The 17,573-nt window shown below is 40.6% G+C and overlaps 1 protein-coding gene across 1 annotated transcript in view; it reads right to left on the bottom strand.

Moving 5' to 3' along the window:
* Nucleotides 1-17,573, bottom strand: part of LOC119498674 (contactin-associated protein-like 4) — a 159,533-nt gene that overhangs the window by 59,022 nt on the left and 82,938 nt on the right. The window contains exons 6-10 of the mRNA XM_037787719.1: nucleotides 16,331-16,503; nucleotides 16,104-16,232; nucleotides 13,551-13,818; nucleotides 13,194-13,337; nucleotides 9,133-9,304 (exon numbers count right to left, since the gene is read on the bottom strand). Coding sequence (XP_037643647.1) covers nucleotides 9,133-9,304; nucleotides 13,194-13,337; nucleotides 13,551-13,818; nucleotides 16,104-16,232; nucleotides 16,331-16,503 — 886 coding nt within the window. The remainder of the gene's footprint in view (nucleotides 1-9,132; nucleotides 9,305-13,193; nucleotides 13,338-13,550; nucleotides 13,819-16,103; nucleotides 16,233-16,330; nucleotides 16,504-17,573) is intronic.

Below are 17,573 nucleotides of genomic sequence, written 5' to 3'. Positions count from 1 at the left end.
CAAATGAGCCTGTTATGAAATGCAGGAGGGAAAAACCTTTTAGCTGAAGATCTTCAAGGTTATTTAAGAATAAAACGTCAAATAGAACATCTTTCATTTTGAATATTGTTTTGTTGTATTTATAAAGGTCTGTGAGGTTGCTGAAAAACACCAAACTTTCTTATGTTGAATCAAAAGATGCCTTCTGCAGAATATTCAGTAGAAACACCTTTCACCTTTCCCCAGAGAGATCAAAAGAATAATTTCATTACTTTCTCACTTTAGATGTTTCTTTAGTTTTATATAAAAAGGAAAAGTTTTCTGCTGAATAGAAAATATTCTTTCACTTCTTCTCAGCAGCAGATCTTCTCTGATTGAACTGTGCTGCTCTTCTAAAGTGCTGCCATACTGTTTGAAGAAGCTCTATGAATCCAGCTCCCAGGAGATTTCTCTGAAGCTCCGTGTGTTATTTATAGATAAATATCATACTGCTGTAACCATCATGACATCAGTCCTATGTGGGAGGGAGGAGAGGGACGGATGGAACTGAAGGAGGGGGGCAACGATTGTCCAAACACATTTATTTCACGCTGCAAATGAAATTGTGTCATTAGAAACAGGGTACTTATAGATGATGTTCAGTATACTGGATGTGGGTGGCTCACTGTATAAGCTCCCAAGGGAGTTCAGGAAATAGTTATGAAATAAAAAGCATTCATAATGACGAGCATCCATTTTGATATGCTCACAGATTTTACATTGACCTGTCAGTGCACGTTAGGTCAGATACGGCAGTATATTGTGACGTACTCCTTGCTGATGCATCAGCGAAGGCCAATCCACATACACAAACAGTGCATGTGTCAATTTAAGACAAACATGCATAAAGAGCAGATGTTGCAGTAAATTCTGTGTAAGACACGGTCATTATTCAAAATCAATGTGTATCACGATATTGTCATCTTATCGTGGCCTCTGTATCGTGCTACGTATGGTATCGTGAGGTCATAGGCGACACACAGCCCACGCGTGAATGTGACTCCTATCCTGATGGCCGATGTAATTCATGAAAGCCAATGATCGGGTCATTTTTTTTAACCCTCTGAGACCCACAAAAGACTTTTCTTTTGTCTTTTTTAGGGGGGACAGGGGGTCTTTAGGAGGAGATAGCAGGTCAACAGTAGATGTTGCATAGAAGCAGGCCCGTCGTCAGGCGGGGGCAAAGGGTACAGCTGTCCCCGGGCCGAGTTGAATCTTTCGGACAGACTGAATGGCCGACCGACCGACCACACCCGTGGAGAAATGTAAAGCTATTGTCGGTTCATTGTGAAACTGTGGCGGGCGTAATTAACGGGAAACACTGGATCCTGATCCGTGTCCCTCAGCTGATCGATGAGAGATGACGTTACCTCCAGAGGGTCGGACTCGTACACGGATTCAGATGTCCCAAATCATAAATATAAATATGATGTAATGGAACTTCCTGTTGTAGGCCCCTATATGATAAAGTATGATGATAGTGAAGATGACAGAAGTTGAGTTGATTAACTGGATTCACATGATTCATTATTTCAGAGTTCTTTTTGCCATAGGTTTATTTTATCAATAGTTTAATTTAAAATCAATACACGGGCTGGATAAGACCTGGGACTCTTAAAGTAATTCATTTCCATTGAATAAGAGAGCATTTATACATTAACCATCATTGTGGCATGTCTTGATAAACCACAGTGAAGGTGTCAATAAATAACTAATAAATAAGGTCTATGACTCTAAATAAGAAAAGTTCTGATCAGTCAGGAATAGACGTGGTTTTAAATATTAATAACTATTACAGACTGTGGGCTAAAATGCACTAGAAGCCTGATTTTCCTTTACAATAATTCACTTGCTACATGTTTACAATCAGACAGGCAAACTCATTAAAATACATAATAATTAAGATCAGTGTATATGATGGAATAGTAGCATTAGAAAGTACCACAGGTCACCAGAATTGGGCTTCATAAAAAAAAAATCTTGGCGTGAAGATACTGGTATCATATGAAACTGGGCGACCTGGATTCAGGGTAGAACAGGGGCCCAATTTGGAAAATCTGTCCCCATGCCCATAATTCCTAATGGCTGGCCTGCGCAGAAGTGGAACCTGAAGATTAATTTCAGATGCAGCTCAGCACTGTGTGTCACGTTCTTCTAGTCATAATCAGAAATAAACATGACTGAATTAATTAATTAATTAATTCATTAAAATAAATTGATGATCAAAAATACCTCCAAATATACCACATTAAGTAACAAGACCTTGAGGAACATCGTAGAAAAAGACATGCTGTGATTTGGCATCAAAATTTTTGATATTTTGAGATTTCTGCAAGAATTGCATTTTGATTATCTTAATTATACTGATGATTATCCTAGAGGTCACACCAGGTCATTTTATACAGGGAGGACAAATTTCAAAAAATGGTCTCAATACAATGAAATGGTTACTATAGCGACTAACATCATCAGCTTTACAATGATACACACTTTATGTAATTCTAAAACTGTTTAGGGACCACAGTATGCAGAAATAGTAACACATGTTTAGAATAGGCAAAAATAACACATTTATACTGCATTAAAAAAACAAAACTGCATTTGATTATCATAAAGTGGGCATGTCTGTAAAGGGGAGACTCGTGGGTACCCATAGAAACCATTTACATTCACATTTCTTGAGGTCAGAGGTCAAGGGACCCCTTTGAAAATGGCCATGCCAGTTTTTCCTCGCCAAAATTTAGCCTAACTTTGGAGCATTATTTAGCCTCCTTCCCAACAAGCTACTATGACATGGTTGGTACTGATGGCTTCCTCAGGTTTTCTAGTTTCATATGATATCTGTAACTTCTCTCTAGCTCTTAATGTACAGTATTCAGCAGGCAGCAGTAGAAATGTTGGCACCTTTACAGCAGTGGCAGAACATGCCAACAGCATACAAACCATATTGTAGGATACATTTTCCAATAAAAAACATCCAAAATGCCCACAAGAATCAGATTGTTTGAGTCTGAGCTCTCCTCAAAGAGAGCCGTACCATCACCTTTGACTAGAAGTGACAACTAAAGAAAACAGCCTTGAAAAGCTGTGCAGAACAAAATGAACTGGGAAGAAACTTTTGTCTGGACTCATTCTGCTATTTCTTCATGTGCTAGTCAGTGTATGATGTTTAGGCAGAGTTATGGGAACTAGATGACAACACAGTGTTATATAAAAAATACTTACTTTTAAGGAACTAAATTGCTAAAACTGCTACAAAGGTGGGTCATGTCAAATTAGATGTCAGTTAGCACCCTGTTAACTCACTCAATAGGCTATACTATACATAGTATAGCCTATTGAGTGAGTTAACAGGGTGTCAATCCTTTCTCTGTTGGTTAGTTTTATCCTTGAAATCAAAGTTTTTTGACCATTACCATTTTTGGTCCGAAACCACCTCTTGCAGGCGGTCTCAGTCTGGTTGTATTAGTACGATTACTGCGTTCACAACCGCCAAAACGAACCGCCCCAGAGTTTGATTAAAGCAGACTAAATGTTTGCTTGTGAAAGCACCCTAAAGTTCTATAAGTTATCTCATGTAATATATTGTAAACTCACATATTTCCTATTACATTTATCCATATATAATATTACATATATAGTATTATATCGTATCTGTTGCAGGACTTATAATGATAAAAATGTGTCCATGTTGTATTAGTTCATTACCCCTTTAGTTCTGGATAATCCCCAAAACACAATGTCAATAGTTTTCATAAGGGCTATTTATTTGGTAGAAAGTAGTGCCGATAAAAAAAACTGTTTAAAGGTACAGTGTGTAGGATTTGGCGGCATCTAGTGGTGAGGTTGTCGATTGCAACTAACTGAAGCTTCTCCTGTGTGCCAAGCGTGTAGAGGAGCTACGATGGCTGACGTGAAAATGCGAATGTCCCTCTTTAGAGCCAGTGATTTCTTTAACGCATAAACGCAGCTTGTGATTTTGAGGTTGTAGCGGCTCAGTTATAAAGTTAGACTGAAGATACTGGTATCATAGTAAACTAGAAGAGGTAAGCTAGCTTGTCCCGAAGGAAGCTAAATAACGCTTGTGATTAAATATTGTAATCGATTGACAGCCCAAAACATTCAGGAATTCAGGTGATTAAACACTAAAGAAAACACACTTATTGATATAATAATAATAATGCCTGAGATGCTCAGGCAGGGAGCTCCACAGCTGAGAGGTCCAGACATTATATTCCATTTCTGCCAATAGATCCCCCTGATTGTTACACACTGTCCCTTTAAGATGAGGTCTGTCAACCCTGTGAGCGCCACAAACCATTCTCATTCACCTCCATGGTATAGGCGTGGTGCTAGAAATCTTAGAGACAGAAAACCTCAAAACCTGTACAAATAAAACCAAAAGTATCGCAAGATGTTAAGCTGACACTTTAAATAACACAGCTCAGTTCACAGCTCTGATCTGCGGCGTCTCTGGTGAGATACAGAAAGACATCCTGTGACCTCATTCTGCTGAGAAAAAGGTGGACGACAGGAGACGATGAGTAACGGTGTTTTTTATCCACACTGGTTGCTTTCCATCTGTTACAAGACCGGCTGGCACCTCCAGGAGGTTTGAGACAAACACACACACACAAATTTAAGTCACAGGTGTTTGCGAAGCTTTGCAGTGTGTCTATGTTGTTACAGAGAGTGTTTACTTATACAAATGTATGTGACAGTGTTTGAGTGTGTGTTTGCCCAAACCCTGGCAGGAATATTGAAGAGGAAACAGAGATGACTGTGCAGAATGTGCAGCCTCCCCTTTTGTTGAAATAAAGTGCTGACTGCTACAGTGTGATTTTTACCTCCATTTACCTCTACACTAGTACGCTGGAGCCTTGCAGATAAAGCACTTAAACTTTAACTTAAAATTCACATTACCACACTGCTTGGTTCTTTTATTTGATATGTTTAGTGTTTGTGTGAGTGTGGCTGTAATGAGTGTTGATGCACAGTAATCAAACTCAGTTTGTCAGTCGTGACATCTAATCTCTTTCTGACTGTTGAGTTTCACAGCTGGTTCAGTCTATCAGTTTTGCCTAAATGAGTCATCTGTTGTACTAACAAAGGCAATGCAAGTATAATAAACTTAACAGAGTCGCTGTAAGACCAGCTTAAACGTTTGCACATACTCAAACTGTGATGTTAACTTTATCTAGATGAACTACATATTTTAATGACTATTGGGGCTGTCAAAGTTAACGTGATGATAACACGTTAGTGGCAAATTCTATTTAACGCCACAAATTTCTTTAACGCATTAATGCAACTTGCGTTTTTTTACCTTGTAGCATAGGCTCAGTTTTAAAGGTAGAGTGAAGAAACGGCAAAGGCATTATATGAAACTAGAAAAACCTGATGAATCCAACCATGTCATAATAGCAGTACCTGTGAGGGTTTCTGGACAATATTTTCATAGTTTTGTGTTGTTAATTGATTTCTAATGATAAATATAGATGCACATTTGCATAAATCAGCATATTTGCTGCTTTATGAACTGAATTGCAATATTGGTTAAGGCGTTGCACTCAAAATTTCACTTGTTACCTCCGCCAAGGCCGAAGGCCTAGGAAGGAGGTGATGTTTTCACCGGCGTTGGCTTGTTTGTTGGTTTGTTTGTTTGTCCGTTAGCAGGATTACTCCAAAAGTCTACAATGGATTTGAATTACAATTTTTGGAGGGGTGGGGTGTGGCACAATGAACAATCCATTCGATTTTGGCGGAGATCCAGATCATGGTCCAGATTCAGGAATTTTTTAAGGATTCCGATCAGCCAGAACATTAAGACCTCTGGGTATAACACATGCGCAGTGTAACTAATGACGCGTTGATGACGCGTGACCTCTTTCCTTCAGAGAGAGAGACAGGGAGAGAGCGGGGGGATGGCGGGAGGGGGGATAATTGTAGATTCTGTGTTTTTTCACATTAAACTCTGTAAAATGAGAGTTGAGTTGGACCAAAGCACACTTGGCGATTGTTGGAAAGAGTAATGATGACGGTTTAGGTGAGTTTGATTTAGTTTCTGTCCAGTTTGAATGAAGTGTTTTACGATGCTCCGCTACGTACAGCTGATCTCCACATAAACACAAATACAGGTGGATGATGGCGTAAGCTGAACGGAGAGGGGGTGGAGGTCTGCGATCTGCGCTCTGCGAGTGTCATTCTAGTTACTAAATGTGATTATTGGATGGATGTTTAAGTCAATCTATTAAAATATTTAATCGCGCGCGATTAATCGCAAATTAATCACACATTTTTTAATCTGTTCAAAATGTACCTTAAAGGGAGATTTGTCAAATATTTAATACTCTTATCAACATGGGCAAATATGCTGCAAGTGATGCAAGTGACGTACTGTATATATTCAACTAGGGCTTCAACTAACGAACATTTTCAATGTCGGTTAATCATTTAATTATTTTCTTAATTAATCGATTCATTGTTTGGTCTGTAAAATGTCAGAAAATGGTGAAAATGTTGATCAGTGTTTTGTCCACAACTCAAAGATATTCAGTTTACTGTCAGAGAGGAGGAAAGAAACCAGAAAATATTCACATTTACGAAGCTGGATTCAGAGAATTTTGACTAATATTAATTTTAAAAAATTACTCTTATTATTATTAACCAGTTATCAAAATAGTTGGCGATTAATTTAATAGTTTACAACTAATCGATTACTTGTTGCAGCTCTGCAATGGACACAAGTCCTCGTGGGTTCAAATCCCTCTTTTTCTGTGAGAGTTTGCAAACCAAACATTGTTTTCTCAAAACCATTGACCTGTATGATGATGAGCAGCAGGATGGTCGAGTGGTTAACGCGTTGGACTTCATACCCCATTTCTGGTATTGCGTTAGTGTATATTTCCGGTAGGGCTGTCCTGAGTGCTTCGAAGCTTCAACTATTGCCATTGTAATCAACCTTTAAATCATTATTCAAATGCTTTGCTTTTGTTTATTTTATATAAATATTTTTTCATATAAGTATGCAAAAATAATCTATAAATCCCAAAATATCCCATGAAATAAGGAGTAATCCCACAACATTATTTATTATTCATATTCAGGGAGATAGCACTTTTATCGTAAGTTTTACGTCCTGTTTTATGTGACGTGATTTCCTGTGTAACTGTTGTGATTGTTTCTGTTTACAGCATATGTTACGTTACTGCACTTTACGGCCATGAGGAATGTGAGCGGTAAATTGCCCATGCCATGTCTACTGATGTGTTTACAAGTGCTGTGAAGAGAAAGAGAAAATAAACAAACCAAACGACATATACGGTGTGATTCTTTTACAATATTGACAACGAAGCAGAAAACGCAACAGGTTACGGGCCCAGGCGCAGCACAGGAGGAAGATGGCAAAGGTTAGATTTCGATGGAGACGAAAGCAACTCTGAACTTTGGGAGGTAAAGTTTCTTGGACACATTACTCTCCACCGCTGACCCCGATCCAGAAAAGAATGCAGAATGCTATGCGGAACTAATTCGGTTCCTTGATGATAAAAGCCTCTCGTTGGTGATGAGAGCTGCGGCGGATGACGGAAGAAAAGCCCTACAAATACTACGGAGTCATTACGCCAGTCAGGGTAAGCCAAGAATTATCGCCCTGTACTGTATACAGAGCTAACTTCACTAAGGAAAGAGCCTGAAGAGACTGTGACAGACTATATCATACGTGCTGAAAGAGCAGTAACTTCCCTAAGAAATGCAAAGGAAGTGATTAGTGATGGACTAATAATAGCTATGATTCTGAAGGGCCTCCCAGAGTCATACAAGCCTTTCGCCATCCATACCAAACCAAAATCGTGCAATGAGATGAAAGTGGACACGAAGTCGGTGACCTGCTACAGCTGTGGAAACCGCGGCCATATGGCGAGAGACTGCCGACAAAAAGGAGTACCTAGGCGGTGCAGCTACCATAGGAGCTCGGCACACAGTGACGAAACATGCAGGAGGAAAACCCATCACAAAGATGATGCAAAACAAACTGCGGAGAGACAAGAAAACAATGAGGAAGAACAGACATTCGTATTCAAGGCCAGACAAAAGCTTCTACCAGACAACATAAAAGAAATGTAATAATGGTAGATTGTGGAGCTTCGATGAGACTTTGGACCCAAAGAAACACTACATGGAGCTAGCAGATGGAAGCAGGATTATCAATGTGGCATTGAGGCGAGGTGACACAGAGGTGTCTTTGCAGGACTCAGAGGGGAAATATGTCACAGTCACACTGAGAAATGCTTTATTCATCCCAACTTATCCTCAGAGCACGTTCTCCGTGAAAGCAGCCACAACCGATGGAGCCAACGTGAGCTTCAAGGAGGGACAAGATGAACTCATAAAGAAAGATGGAACAATCTTCCACATCGGGGAACACGGGAGACTGTACTACCTGAAAACGGTAAATAACCACGAACAATGCATCAAAGATTCAGTAAATGACATGATGTCCAGTGACAAAGTGAATTTAACTTGTGATGTCAAAACATGGCGTGAGATTTTTGGACACTGCAATGTAGACGATGTATTGAAATTGTCAGATGTAGTAGAGGGCATGAAGATCACAGGTAACACCAAGACAGAGTGTAATGTTTGCACAGAGGGAACATTTGTTAACACCAGAAATAAGAAAACAGATGCAAAAGCTAATGTGCACCTGGACTTGGTTCATACTGATCAAACCAGCCTAGAGAGACACAAATATGCCGTTTCATTCACAGATGACAGTGTCTGTGTACTTCCTTAAAAACAAGAGTGAGACAACATTAGCAACGGAGAGGTTCCTGTGGTACAGTGAAGGCTGTTTGGAACAATTATTCATCATCATACTATACTATACTGAATACTCCCATGTGCCAAACAACCCCGAAGGATCAAGACTCAAATGTGCAAACACTGAGAACACCAGGTGATCAATGAAAACACCTGGTGCATTTAAGGGGGCTGAAACTGCACATCTAAGGAATACAACGGTGGGTGTATCTGCATTAGTGTGTCAGTGATGGCAGAGAGGGTAAAATGACTGTTCAATGGTGGACCAGTGAGACGGGCTTCGGTGGTTCTGACCTGTCAATGATGCCACACATGTCGATCAGCAGGTGGCTGTAGTTTCCCAGCAGTCTTTGCTGCACCATAATCAGGTCCACTGGCTGGTTGTCCACACTGAGGAGACGCATGCAGCCCTGAAAGATGCTGAAGGGATTTTGACATTCCTGATCGTCCTCTTCAGCAGGACAACCTGAGCACAAAAACAAAGACAGCAGTTACAGCCAATTGAAACACATGACTGCAGTGATGAAACAAAAAAGGATGAGCTTCAAGGAGAAGCCATTATAGCTTCAGTAGTATGGATGCTTTTCACACAAATGGAAGATACATCAGAGCTTAAGTGGCATTAGAGGTGGGCGATATATCACATATACTCCGTGTATTGCTGCTTGTTCTACGTGGGATGTAGTAAATGACTATATTGCCATCATCGAGTATAAATATTAATTGTCATTAGACTCGCTTTAGCGTTTCGCTTTCCCGCGGCTCTCTCCCTCCCACACACACATTTCCCTGGGCGAGTGTGTGTGGCGTATGAGCATGGATGTGCGTATGGGCTGTGTGTTTCTGTATCTGGAGGGAAGCAGGGAGAGAGCGTTGAGAGAGTGAAAGAAGTGAAGCGCCAAAGCAAGATTATATGTGTTGAGGTCTGAAAAGGTGATGGAGGATGCCAGTCTCCACAAACAAGACCCGGTCAGAACCGAGGATATGGCCGGACCATGTTTGGTCAGTCTAAATGGTTATGCAAATAGTCAGTGGTCTTGTCTATAATGTTAAATCCAGCGGTGCATGTCCACCAGCTCTGGCGAGGACACTAGGGGACGCTCTGCTCCACTCAACTGGCCGTTCAAGCGATGACGTACCGTATCGTTGAATGCACCTGATTGGTCCCTGGTTTTCTGCTCGCCGTTTCAAACAGGAAAAAACATGACGGTCTGCTCCTAAATTCTCTGTTATTCCGTCTAAACAATCCACCAAAATCTACTTTTGAAAACATTTTAAGCGAGAAATGGGCTATTGTACTGGCAAAAATGAGGAGAAGAGAGCAGTCTGGATTTTGTCAACCAGCCGGATCACCATCATTTATTCTTGCAGTTAGACAAGCAAATTCAGATCAGATCCAAAATCAGAGTGACCAGCCCTGACTTTTATATCCAATCGTAAACACTCTCACGTACCTTTCCACCAATCGGGTCCACGCAAATCAAACCCAAAACAGGACACGTTCTGGTCATGTCATTAATCACTTCTCTTTTCATTATCTCATGCTCTTTCCTGCTGTCTGGGTCAGGTGGACATTTTTGGCAGGTCCGAGAAATGTTTTTGTATTCTTACTCCTAATGTTCCTGGCATGGTTTTAGTTAATGCTAACAGTAGACACGTTTTACATCATCTGAAAGCTGGAAACCTAAAGATTAATTTGAGATGCAGCTCAGCACTGTGTGTCAACTTGTTCTAGTCACAAATCAGAAATAAACATGAATTAATTAATTAAAATAAATTGTGAAAGTGTTTAAGGTGTAGAACATAATGATAAAAGTATATGATGGTCAACCCCATGCTCTATTATGTCTCATAAGTTGTTGCAGCAATTTTTGGGTTGATACCATTTGTTACACAGATTTGTTGCTAAATTTAACCTTTTTATCTCCACTCGAGAATTGATAAAAATGATCCAATAATCCTTCCAAAATACCACATTAAGACACCAAGACCTTTTTGACTTTTGGAGATTTCTGCAAGAATTGCATTTTTCGGCAATTGGATGGCGAACACTTGTGTTGTGTAAACTGCTCAGAAACCCCCTCATTGTTAATCTAGCTAGGAAAGCCATCCATCCTCTGAATGCTCTAGGTCTCTAGTCTGATCCATCCATCCTCTGAATGCTCTAGGTCTCTAGTCTGATCCATCCATCCTCTGAATGTTTTAGGTCTCTAGTCTGATCCATCCATCCTCTGAATGCTCTAGGTCTCTAGTTTGTGGTTGTAAAGTTTCATGAGGCTGTGATTATCCTAGAGGTCACCACACGTCAGTTCATACAATGAGGTCAAATTTAAAAGAAATGGTCTCACTACAATAAAATGTCTCCTATGGGGACTAACATCATCACACATGAATCCAGTTGGGCTCATTGGATCCATCAGAGTCTCAGCTTATGTTCTTTGCCCCAAACTGCATGTGATTATCATAAAGTGGACATGTCTGTAAAGAGAGGCTCGTGGGTACCCATAGAACTCATTTACATTCACTGATCTTGAGGTCAGAGGTCAAGGGACCCCGTTGAAAATGACCTTGCCAGTTTTACCTCGCCAATATTTAGCCTAAACTTGGAGCGTTATTTAGCCTCCTTCCCAACAAGCTAGCGTGACATGGTTTGTACCAGTGGATTTGTTAGGGTTTTCTAGTTTCATATGATATAGGACCTTCACACTAGCTCTAAATGTGAACCTGCTATAGACTCTGAAAGACAGTAAAGTCGGTCGGGATCGCTGGCAGATCTCAGGGGGTTAAAACATTGATTTACTTAAGATTAAATGTGTTCTACCACACAGACAGCTGAACTGGGATGTGTGTATTTTCCAGTGGCTGAAATAATGTATATAGACCAAGCCTTGATCAAATGAATATGGGTATTTTCTTTTCTTAATAGTCCATTTTATGTGGGAGAGGAGATGAGTGTGTATGTGTGGGATGATAAAAAGCCAAAGGCAGTTAAAGAACATGCCTGGACTGTAATACGGCTGAGCACAGAGAGGACAAAAGAGAAGAGGTTTAAGAAAAGGAGACAGCGGAGTAAGAAACAGAAGAAGAAGGAAAGAAAATGACTGGAGAGAAGGAAGAGAGGGAAGGAAACCGGAAGATAAGGAGGAGACAGAGAGGAAGCACGACAGAAGGACAGAGGAAAGAGAGATGGAGACTTATAAAGCAGACTTATGACTTTCATTATAAAACAGCCAGAGCACACACACCAGTAGAGGTGAGACACCAACTGTACCGTACAATACATACAAACATCAACAACTTTACAATATTAATACATATCTTCAGGGCAAAAATGAAAAACTCATATAAAAGCCGTGAGCCAGTCACTCTAGATGATTACTGTATTTACTGCAGCTATAGTGTTCATTTTAAAGGTGTAGTCAGACAACCCTGTCACTCAAACAAATTACGTTCCCATATAACTAAACTCTATCCTCAATTATGTTTCAAGGGAACGTATTTCCTCCTGGATTACGGTTGCAGTTTTAAACAGTTTTAAATACGTGGTTAACGTTGCAAATGGATTTAAAACAAAACGAAAATGCAACAAAACGACAGTTAGGTTTAAGTAACAAAAACATCATGGTTTGGTTTAAAATGACACACGGGACACGAGCAGCGGCCCGATGTCTGTCGGACCTATCCACCTCCCCACCTGCCCGCTAGTAGTGGACTTTCACGCTTGTTATACCACTTCATTTCTATTAATGGTTGCTCGATATACTACGTCACCTGCTCTACGCGTCACTTGTTGTACTAGGTCACTTGCCTTGGCCACCCATGGACTTACAAACGTATTTGTGATATGTCAAAGACACGTAATCAGCGACAAAATACGTTTCCTCTATAACGTAATTTAGAATGCAGTAAACAGGGCTGGATCAGAAAAGGTAGCAGCTTCTCTGGACATGAAAAGAAACCATTTGAACTCAATTTACTGAAAAAGTGATTTAAAAAAATGAAATAACATAAAACATTCAGGTGTGTTGCATTGACCAAGACAAGACCAGGACAGTCTGGGCCTTGGCAGACATCAAAAGAAAAAGGAAATTAATTTAAACCCAGACAGTAATAAAACAATTCATAAATGAGGAATATTAAATTAATCATTTAGGTAAAATGCCTAAAAATGAAATTTGAATTAATTCATTCATGCTCTACCCAGAATGTCTACTGTTCAATATACAATGAATATTCATTCAAAATGTGATCGAGGCATGTCCATTATAATGCTGTTAAAGATTTGGTGTACAGCAACAGCTCAGTGACTGCCACCTTCTACAGTTTAATTTTGAGATTATTAGTTTCATTCTTACCACCAAAGAAGAGTTGACTTCCTGCGGTGACGGAGTGGCTGGCGTGAGCGCTGCCTCCTTCTTCTTCATCTACAGCGATGCTCAGACGACCTCGTCTGGATTCCAGCTCCACTGAATGCCACTGACCGTCATTCAGAGCTGAACCTGGGAAAACATTTCATAATAAGAGTTATTATAAATTGCATTTACATTTATGTAACATTTTTAACAGTATTACAAAGATTACAAAATCCTCATTAAACATAAATCGATTGGGGATTATAGGTAGGGAAGGGTAAGTGTCTGAGATATACATTTAAGTTATTGGTAACAAAAGGTAAGGGGTTAGAAATGAATCTTATTGGCTGTTAGACTGACCTGCACTGAGCTCCAGCAGCGCCCTGCCAGCTTTATGGATCTGTAGCCGGAGTCTGGCCTCACTCAGGTACAGCCAGACCACGCCCCCTCCCTGAGGCAGGTCAAAAGTGAGCAGAAGCCCCGCCTTGTTCCACGTCCTGAACTGGAACCCGACGGACGCGCCCCCCGACGAGGACGCCGTCGCCCCCGGCAACTGGAGGAAGCTCTGGGGGCCCGGGAACGTCACAGCGACGGAAACTGACTCAGCACAAGAAAAGGTCACATTGCCCTGAGAGAGAAACATGCAGAGTGGAGAGAGAGAGAGAGAGAGAGAGAGAAAAAAAATGATTACTGGAGAGATAAAACAACATAAAACATGAATATTAATCAGTCGCAGGGGGCGTGCCGACGTGACCTCTGTCGCATTGATCTCATCAGCAAATCTCCTTGAGAATAAAAGCCATGAATGCAAACTAAAAAATACCAATGTCACCTGAGAGGTGTGTAGGGAGGTGGGTTTGTATGTGAACAGTACTAGATAGACTCTTCCGTCGCGGCCCATTGTTTTGAGTAGTGGTAATGACACCAGGTCCATTGCTAAGGCTGCAGCAGTAATATGTTACAGTCGCAGCTCTCTGCTGGGAATATCAGCCTGCTATCTTTATAATGCTCCGGAAACACAGATGACATCTAAAAGCCCTTTGTGGTGCAGTTAAAGTGATGTATGGACGTACATGGTGGAGGATGCAGCACCACTGCAAAATACAAAGTAAAAAGTGAGCAATAAAATCCCCCACACTGTACACCCCTCACACACTTACACACACATACATCATTGAAGGCTCATTTCGTTATCATACCTTTAACTAAGAATGGTCAAAAGTGCTCTCTGTATTAAAAAGGACTATAACTAATAGCCTCTATTAGATCTTCAGCCATGCATGTGACTCTCTGAGCCTTTTTTTCCCCCTCGCCTCCCTGCTCTCTGGGCCTTTACTGTAATGAGAGACCGTTTATTAGAAATGGTTCAGAACTGCTCTCCACTGAGCTCGGTCCACTGTCATTATAGAAACATCTAGAGGTCCTAATGAAAGAGACAAGGCAGCTAGCAGCTAATTAGCAGCAGCAACATGAACACACCTGCACGTAACCTCATCTTTTATGCATGCAAAGCATTGGAGACATTTCATTGCAATCGTAGCTTGTGTCCTTGTGGTGTTTGTTAGCACCTCTTGTAATGAGTAAGTCACAAATAACACCAAGCAGAATCTTTTATCAGCTTTCAGAGGGCCAGATTTAGCCTGCAGGTTTTATTTTAGGTGGCGCAGCTCCAGCTATTGATGCTGTATTCTCTTTAAGATAGAAAAAGCTCAGAGAGTTTGAGGAGCTGAGCATGAAAAGTCTTTCCTTTCCCCAAATGATTTACGTGATCTGTCATCATCACAGTGGAGGAATAAAAAAAAAAAACATCTCTATGTAGTGCCACAAAAGATCTGTAGGCTTCTATTCCCCATGGATTTATTGATTTAGTTAAAAAGGATCCCCATTAGCTCATACCAATGGCACAAACTAGTCTTCCTGGGGTCCGAAATCAACTATATTACATTTATCACATACATCCTATATATAACATCATATTTGTGTTAAACTAATAACGTTCAAATTTTCCAAACATGTATAAATTTCACATTCATTCACATCATCCACAACCAGTTAGCCTCAAGGCCCATCATCAGGGAAGAAGAACAAAAACCAACCATGACCAACACTGGACTATCGATCAGCTGTGCAGGTACTGTGTTCTGAGATGGTGTTTGAATGAGGATTTGTTAGAGGATTGGCGGATGTAAAGAGGGCAGCTATTCCAGTGATTGATGGCACCATAAATGACGTTTGCACAGTATTTAATACTCTTATCAACATGGGAGTTGGCCAATATGCTGCTTCATGCAAATGTATGTATATATTTATTATTGGAAATCAATTAACAACACAAGTTTAGAGCGTTATTTAGCCTCCTTGGCGAGACATTAGTGTGACATGGTTGGTATCAATGGATTCATCAGGTTTTTTCTAGTTTCACATGATACCAGTATCTTCAATCTTGCTTTAAAACTGAGCCGCTAAAACCTAAAATCTACAAGTTGCATTAATGAGTTAAAGAAATTATTCGCGTTAAAATTAATTTGCGTTAACACGTTATTATTACACGTTATCTTTGACAGCCCTAATACATACATTTGCATATTTGCCCACTCAAATGTTCATAAGAGTATTAAATACTTGGCAAATCTCCTTTTAAGGCACATTTTGAACAGATAAAAAATGTTAATTTAATTTGCAATTCATCACGATTAACTATGGAAAATCATGCAATTTATTGCGATTAAATTATTTAATCAATACGGTTATATGTCGAAAGATGATGAGTATGTGCAGTGTTGATTTTTGTCATTTGGGCTCCGACATATTCCCTCCTAACAAGCATATAAACAAAGTGAAACGCTTGTCAAGTGACGAGTTAAAATAAGAGCATTTCAAGTAACCGGTAAAGTAATTGTAAAATGTACTCACCGTTACAGTGACTTGGCGGTCGTTGTGTTTTGCTAATTCTATCAGGTTGAGGCCGTTGTACAGCAGGTTTTCAAGGCAGCCATGAAAGTTCCTCTTGGAGACGAGGCCCTGGACCGCCCCCACACTCAGCTGTATGGGGACATAAATTAAAATTTGCTTTCTGAAAATGCATATGCATGTAATATGTTTCTGTAGGCGTGTTTCTGTGTTTCAGAGCGGCGCCCCACCTGCTCGATGTCCCAGTGGCTGAACTCTGCAGGGATCTGAAGCCTCTCTGTGTGTTTGTCCACAGTGAGGTTGAGGTGAGAGCCGCGCCGCTCCACTGCTAAACGGTGCCAATGCTGATCATCTAACAGGCTGCCGAGGGAAGCGAGACGCCGGGGTTCAGAGGAAGAAGTACCTGGAAGAGGTGAGGAGGAGAGGGAGGAGGAAAAAAAAGGTGGGGTAGATAGGAGATCAGATGAAGGAAGAGCGAGATAAACGTGCAGGTGAGGAGGGAGAGGGAAGTGACAAAGACAAGATGGCAAAGGAGGTAAGGGAGGATGAAGATGAAGGGAAAACAGTAGAGGGCATACAGGAGGATGAGAAGGAGGAGGAAAACATTAAGGGGATTTCAAAGACCGGAGGAAAACAACCAATCAGAGCCGAGCTGGAGTTTGCCATCTCTGAGCAGCTGTCAATCACTCGCGAACTCCGATCAAACGGTTAAACTAGGCAGCGCTGATCAAATATGAATCAATATTCTGTTACTGTAATGTCTATTTCTCTCCTCAGATGTTCTCAGAATCATCTTGTAGTGCACGGTTTAGCTGTAAAATGAGAAAGTTTGTGACCCGGCAGCCATGTTGAGATCTGCTGAGGAAATACCAAGCACTGCCCACCAGCCGTAGCACACTTTCTTATTCGGTCGGAGTTTGCGAGTGATTGACAGCTGCCTCCATTGAATGAACAGCCAATAGGAACGCTCTCTTTCTCAAATGATCTGTGACTGGTCAAAGTCTTCCATCATAGGCTAGATTTTCTAAAGCCTGAAAACAGAGTCATGAGGAGGAGCAGAAGTGTATCTTTATATATATATATATATATATATATATATATACGTATACATATATGTATATATATATAGTTATCTCTCAGAGCACTTGAATTACAATATACTGAAAGGGTATTATGATTTGCCCAATGATGCCAAAAACATTGGGCCTACTGCAGGTTTAATTATAACATCAGCTCATCAAATTTCTTTTTAATTATGTTGTTTTCTCCTTTTCTTTTTTTAGTTCTCAGAGTCTGTTTTGTTGTCTTCTCATTATCTGACCTGCGAGACTGCTTCGTTCTAACAGTCTGACCTGGTGTCAGGGGAACGCAAGCCTCATGACAGCTACAACACGCCAGCCTCCACACTGTGTCTAAATATTTCTCAGTATCCCACAGAGAGGATCGCAGTGAGGTCAACCTTTCTCGTCTCAT

Source organism: Sebastes umbrosus, chromosome 12, assembly GCF_015220745.1.
Source record: "Sebastes umbrosus isolate fSebUmb1 chromosome 12, fSebUmb1.pri, whole genome shotgun sequence".
NCBI classification, from domain to species: domain Eukaryota; kingdom Metazoa; phylum Chordata; class Actinopteri; order Perciformes; family Sebastidae; genus Sebastes; species Sebastes umbrosus.
This window is presented reverse-complemented; position numbering and strand designations above follow the sequence as displayed.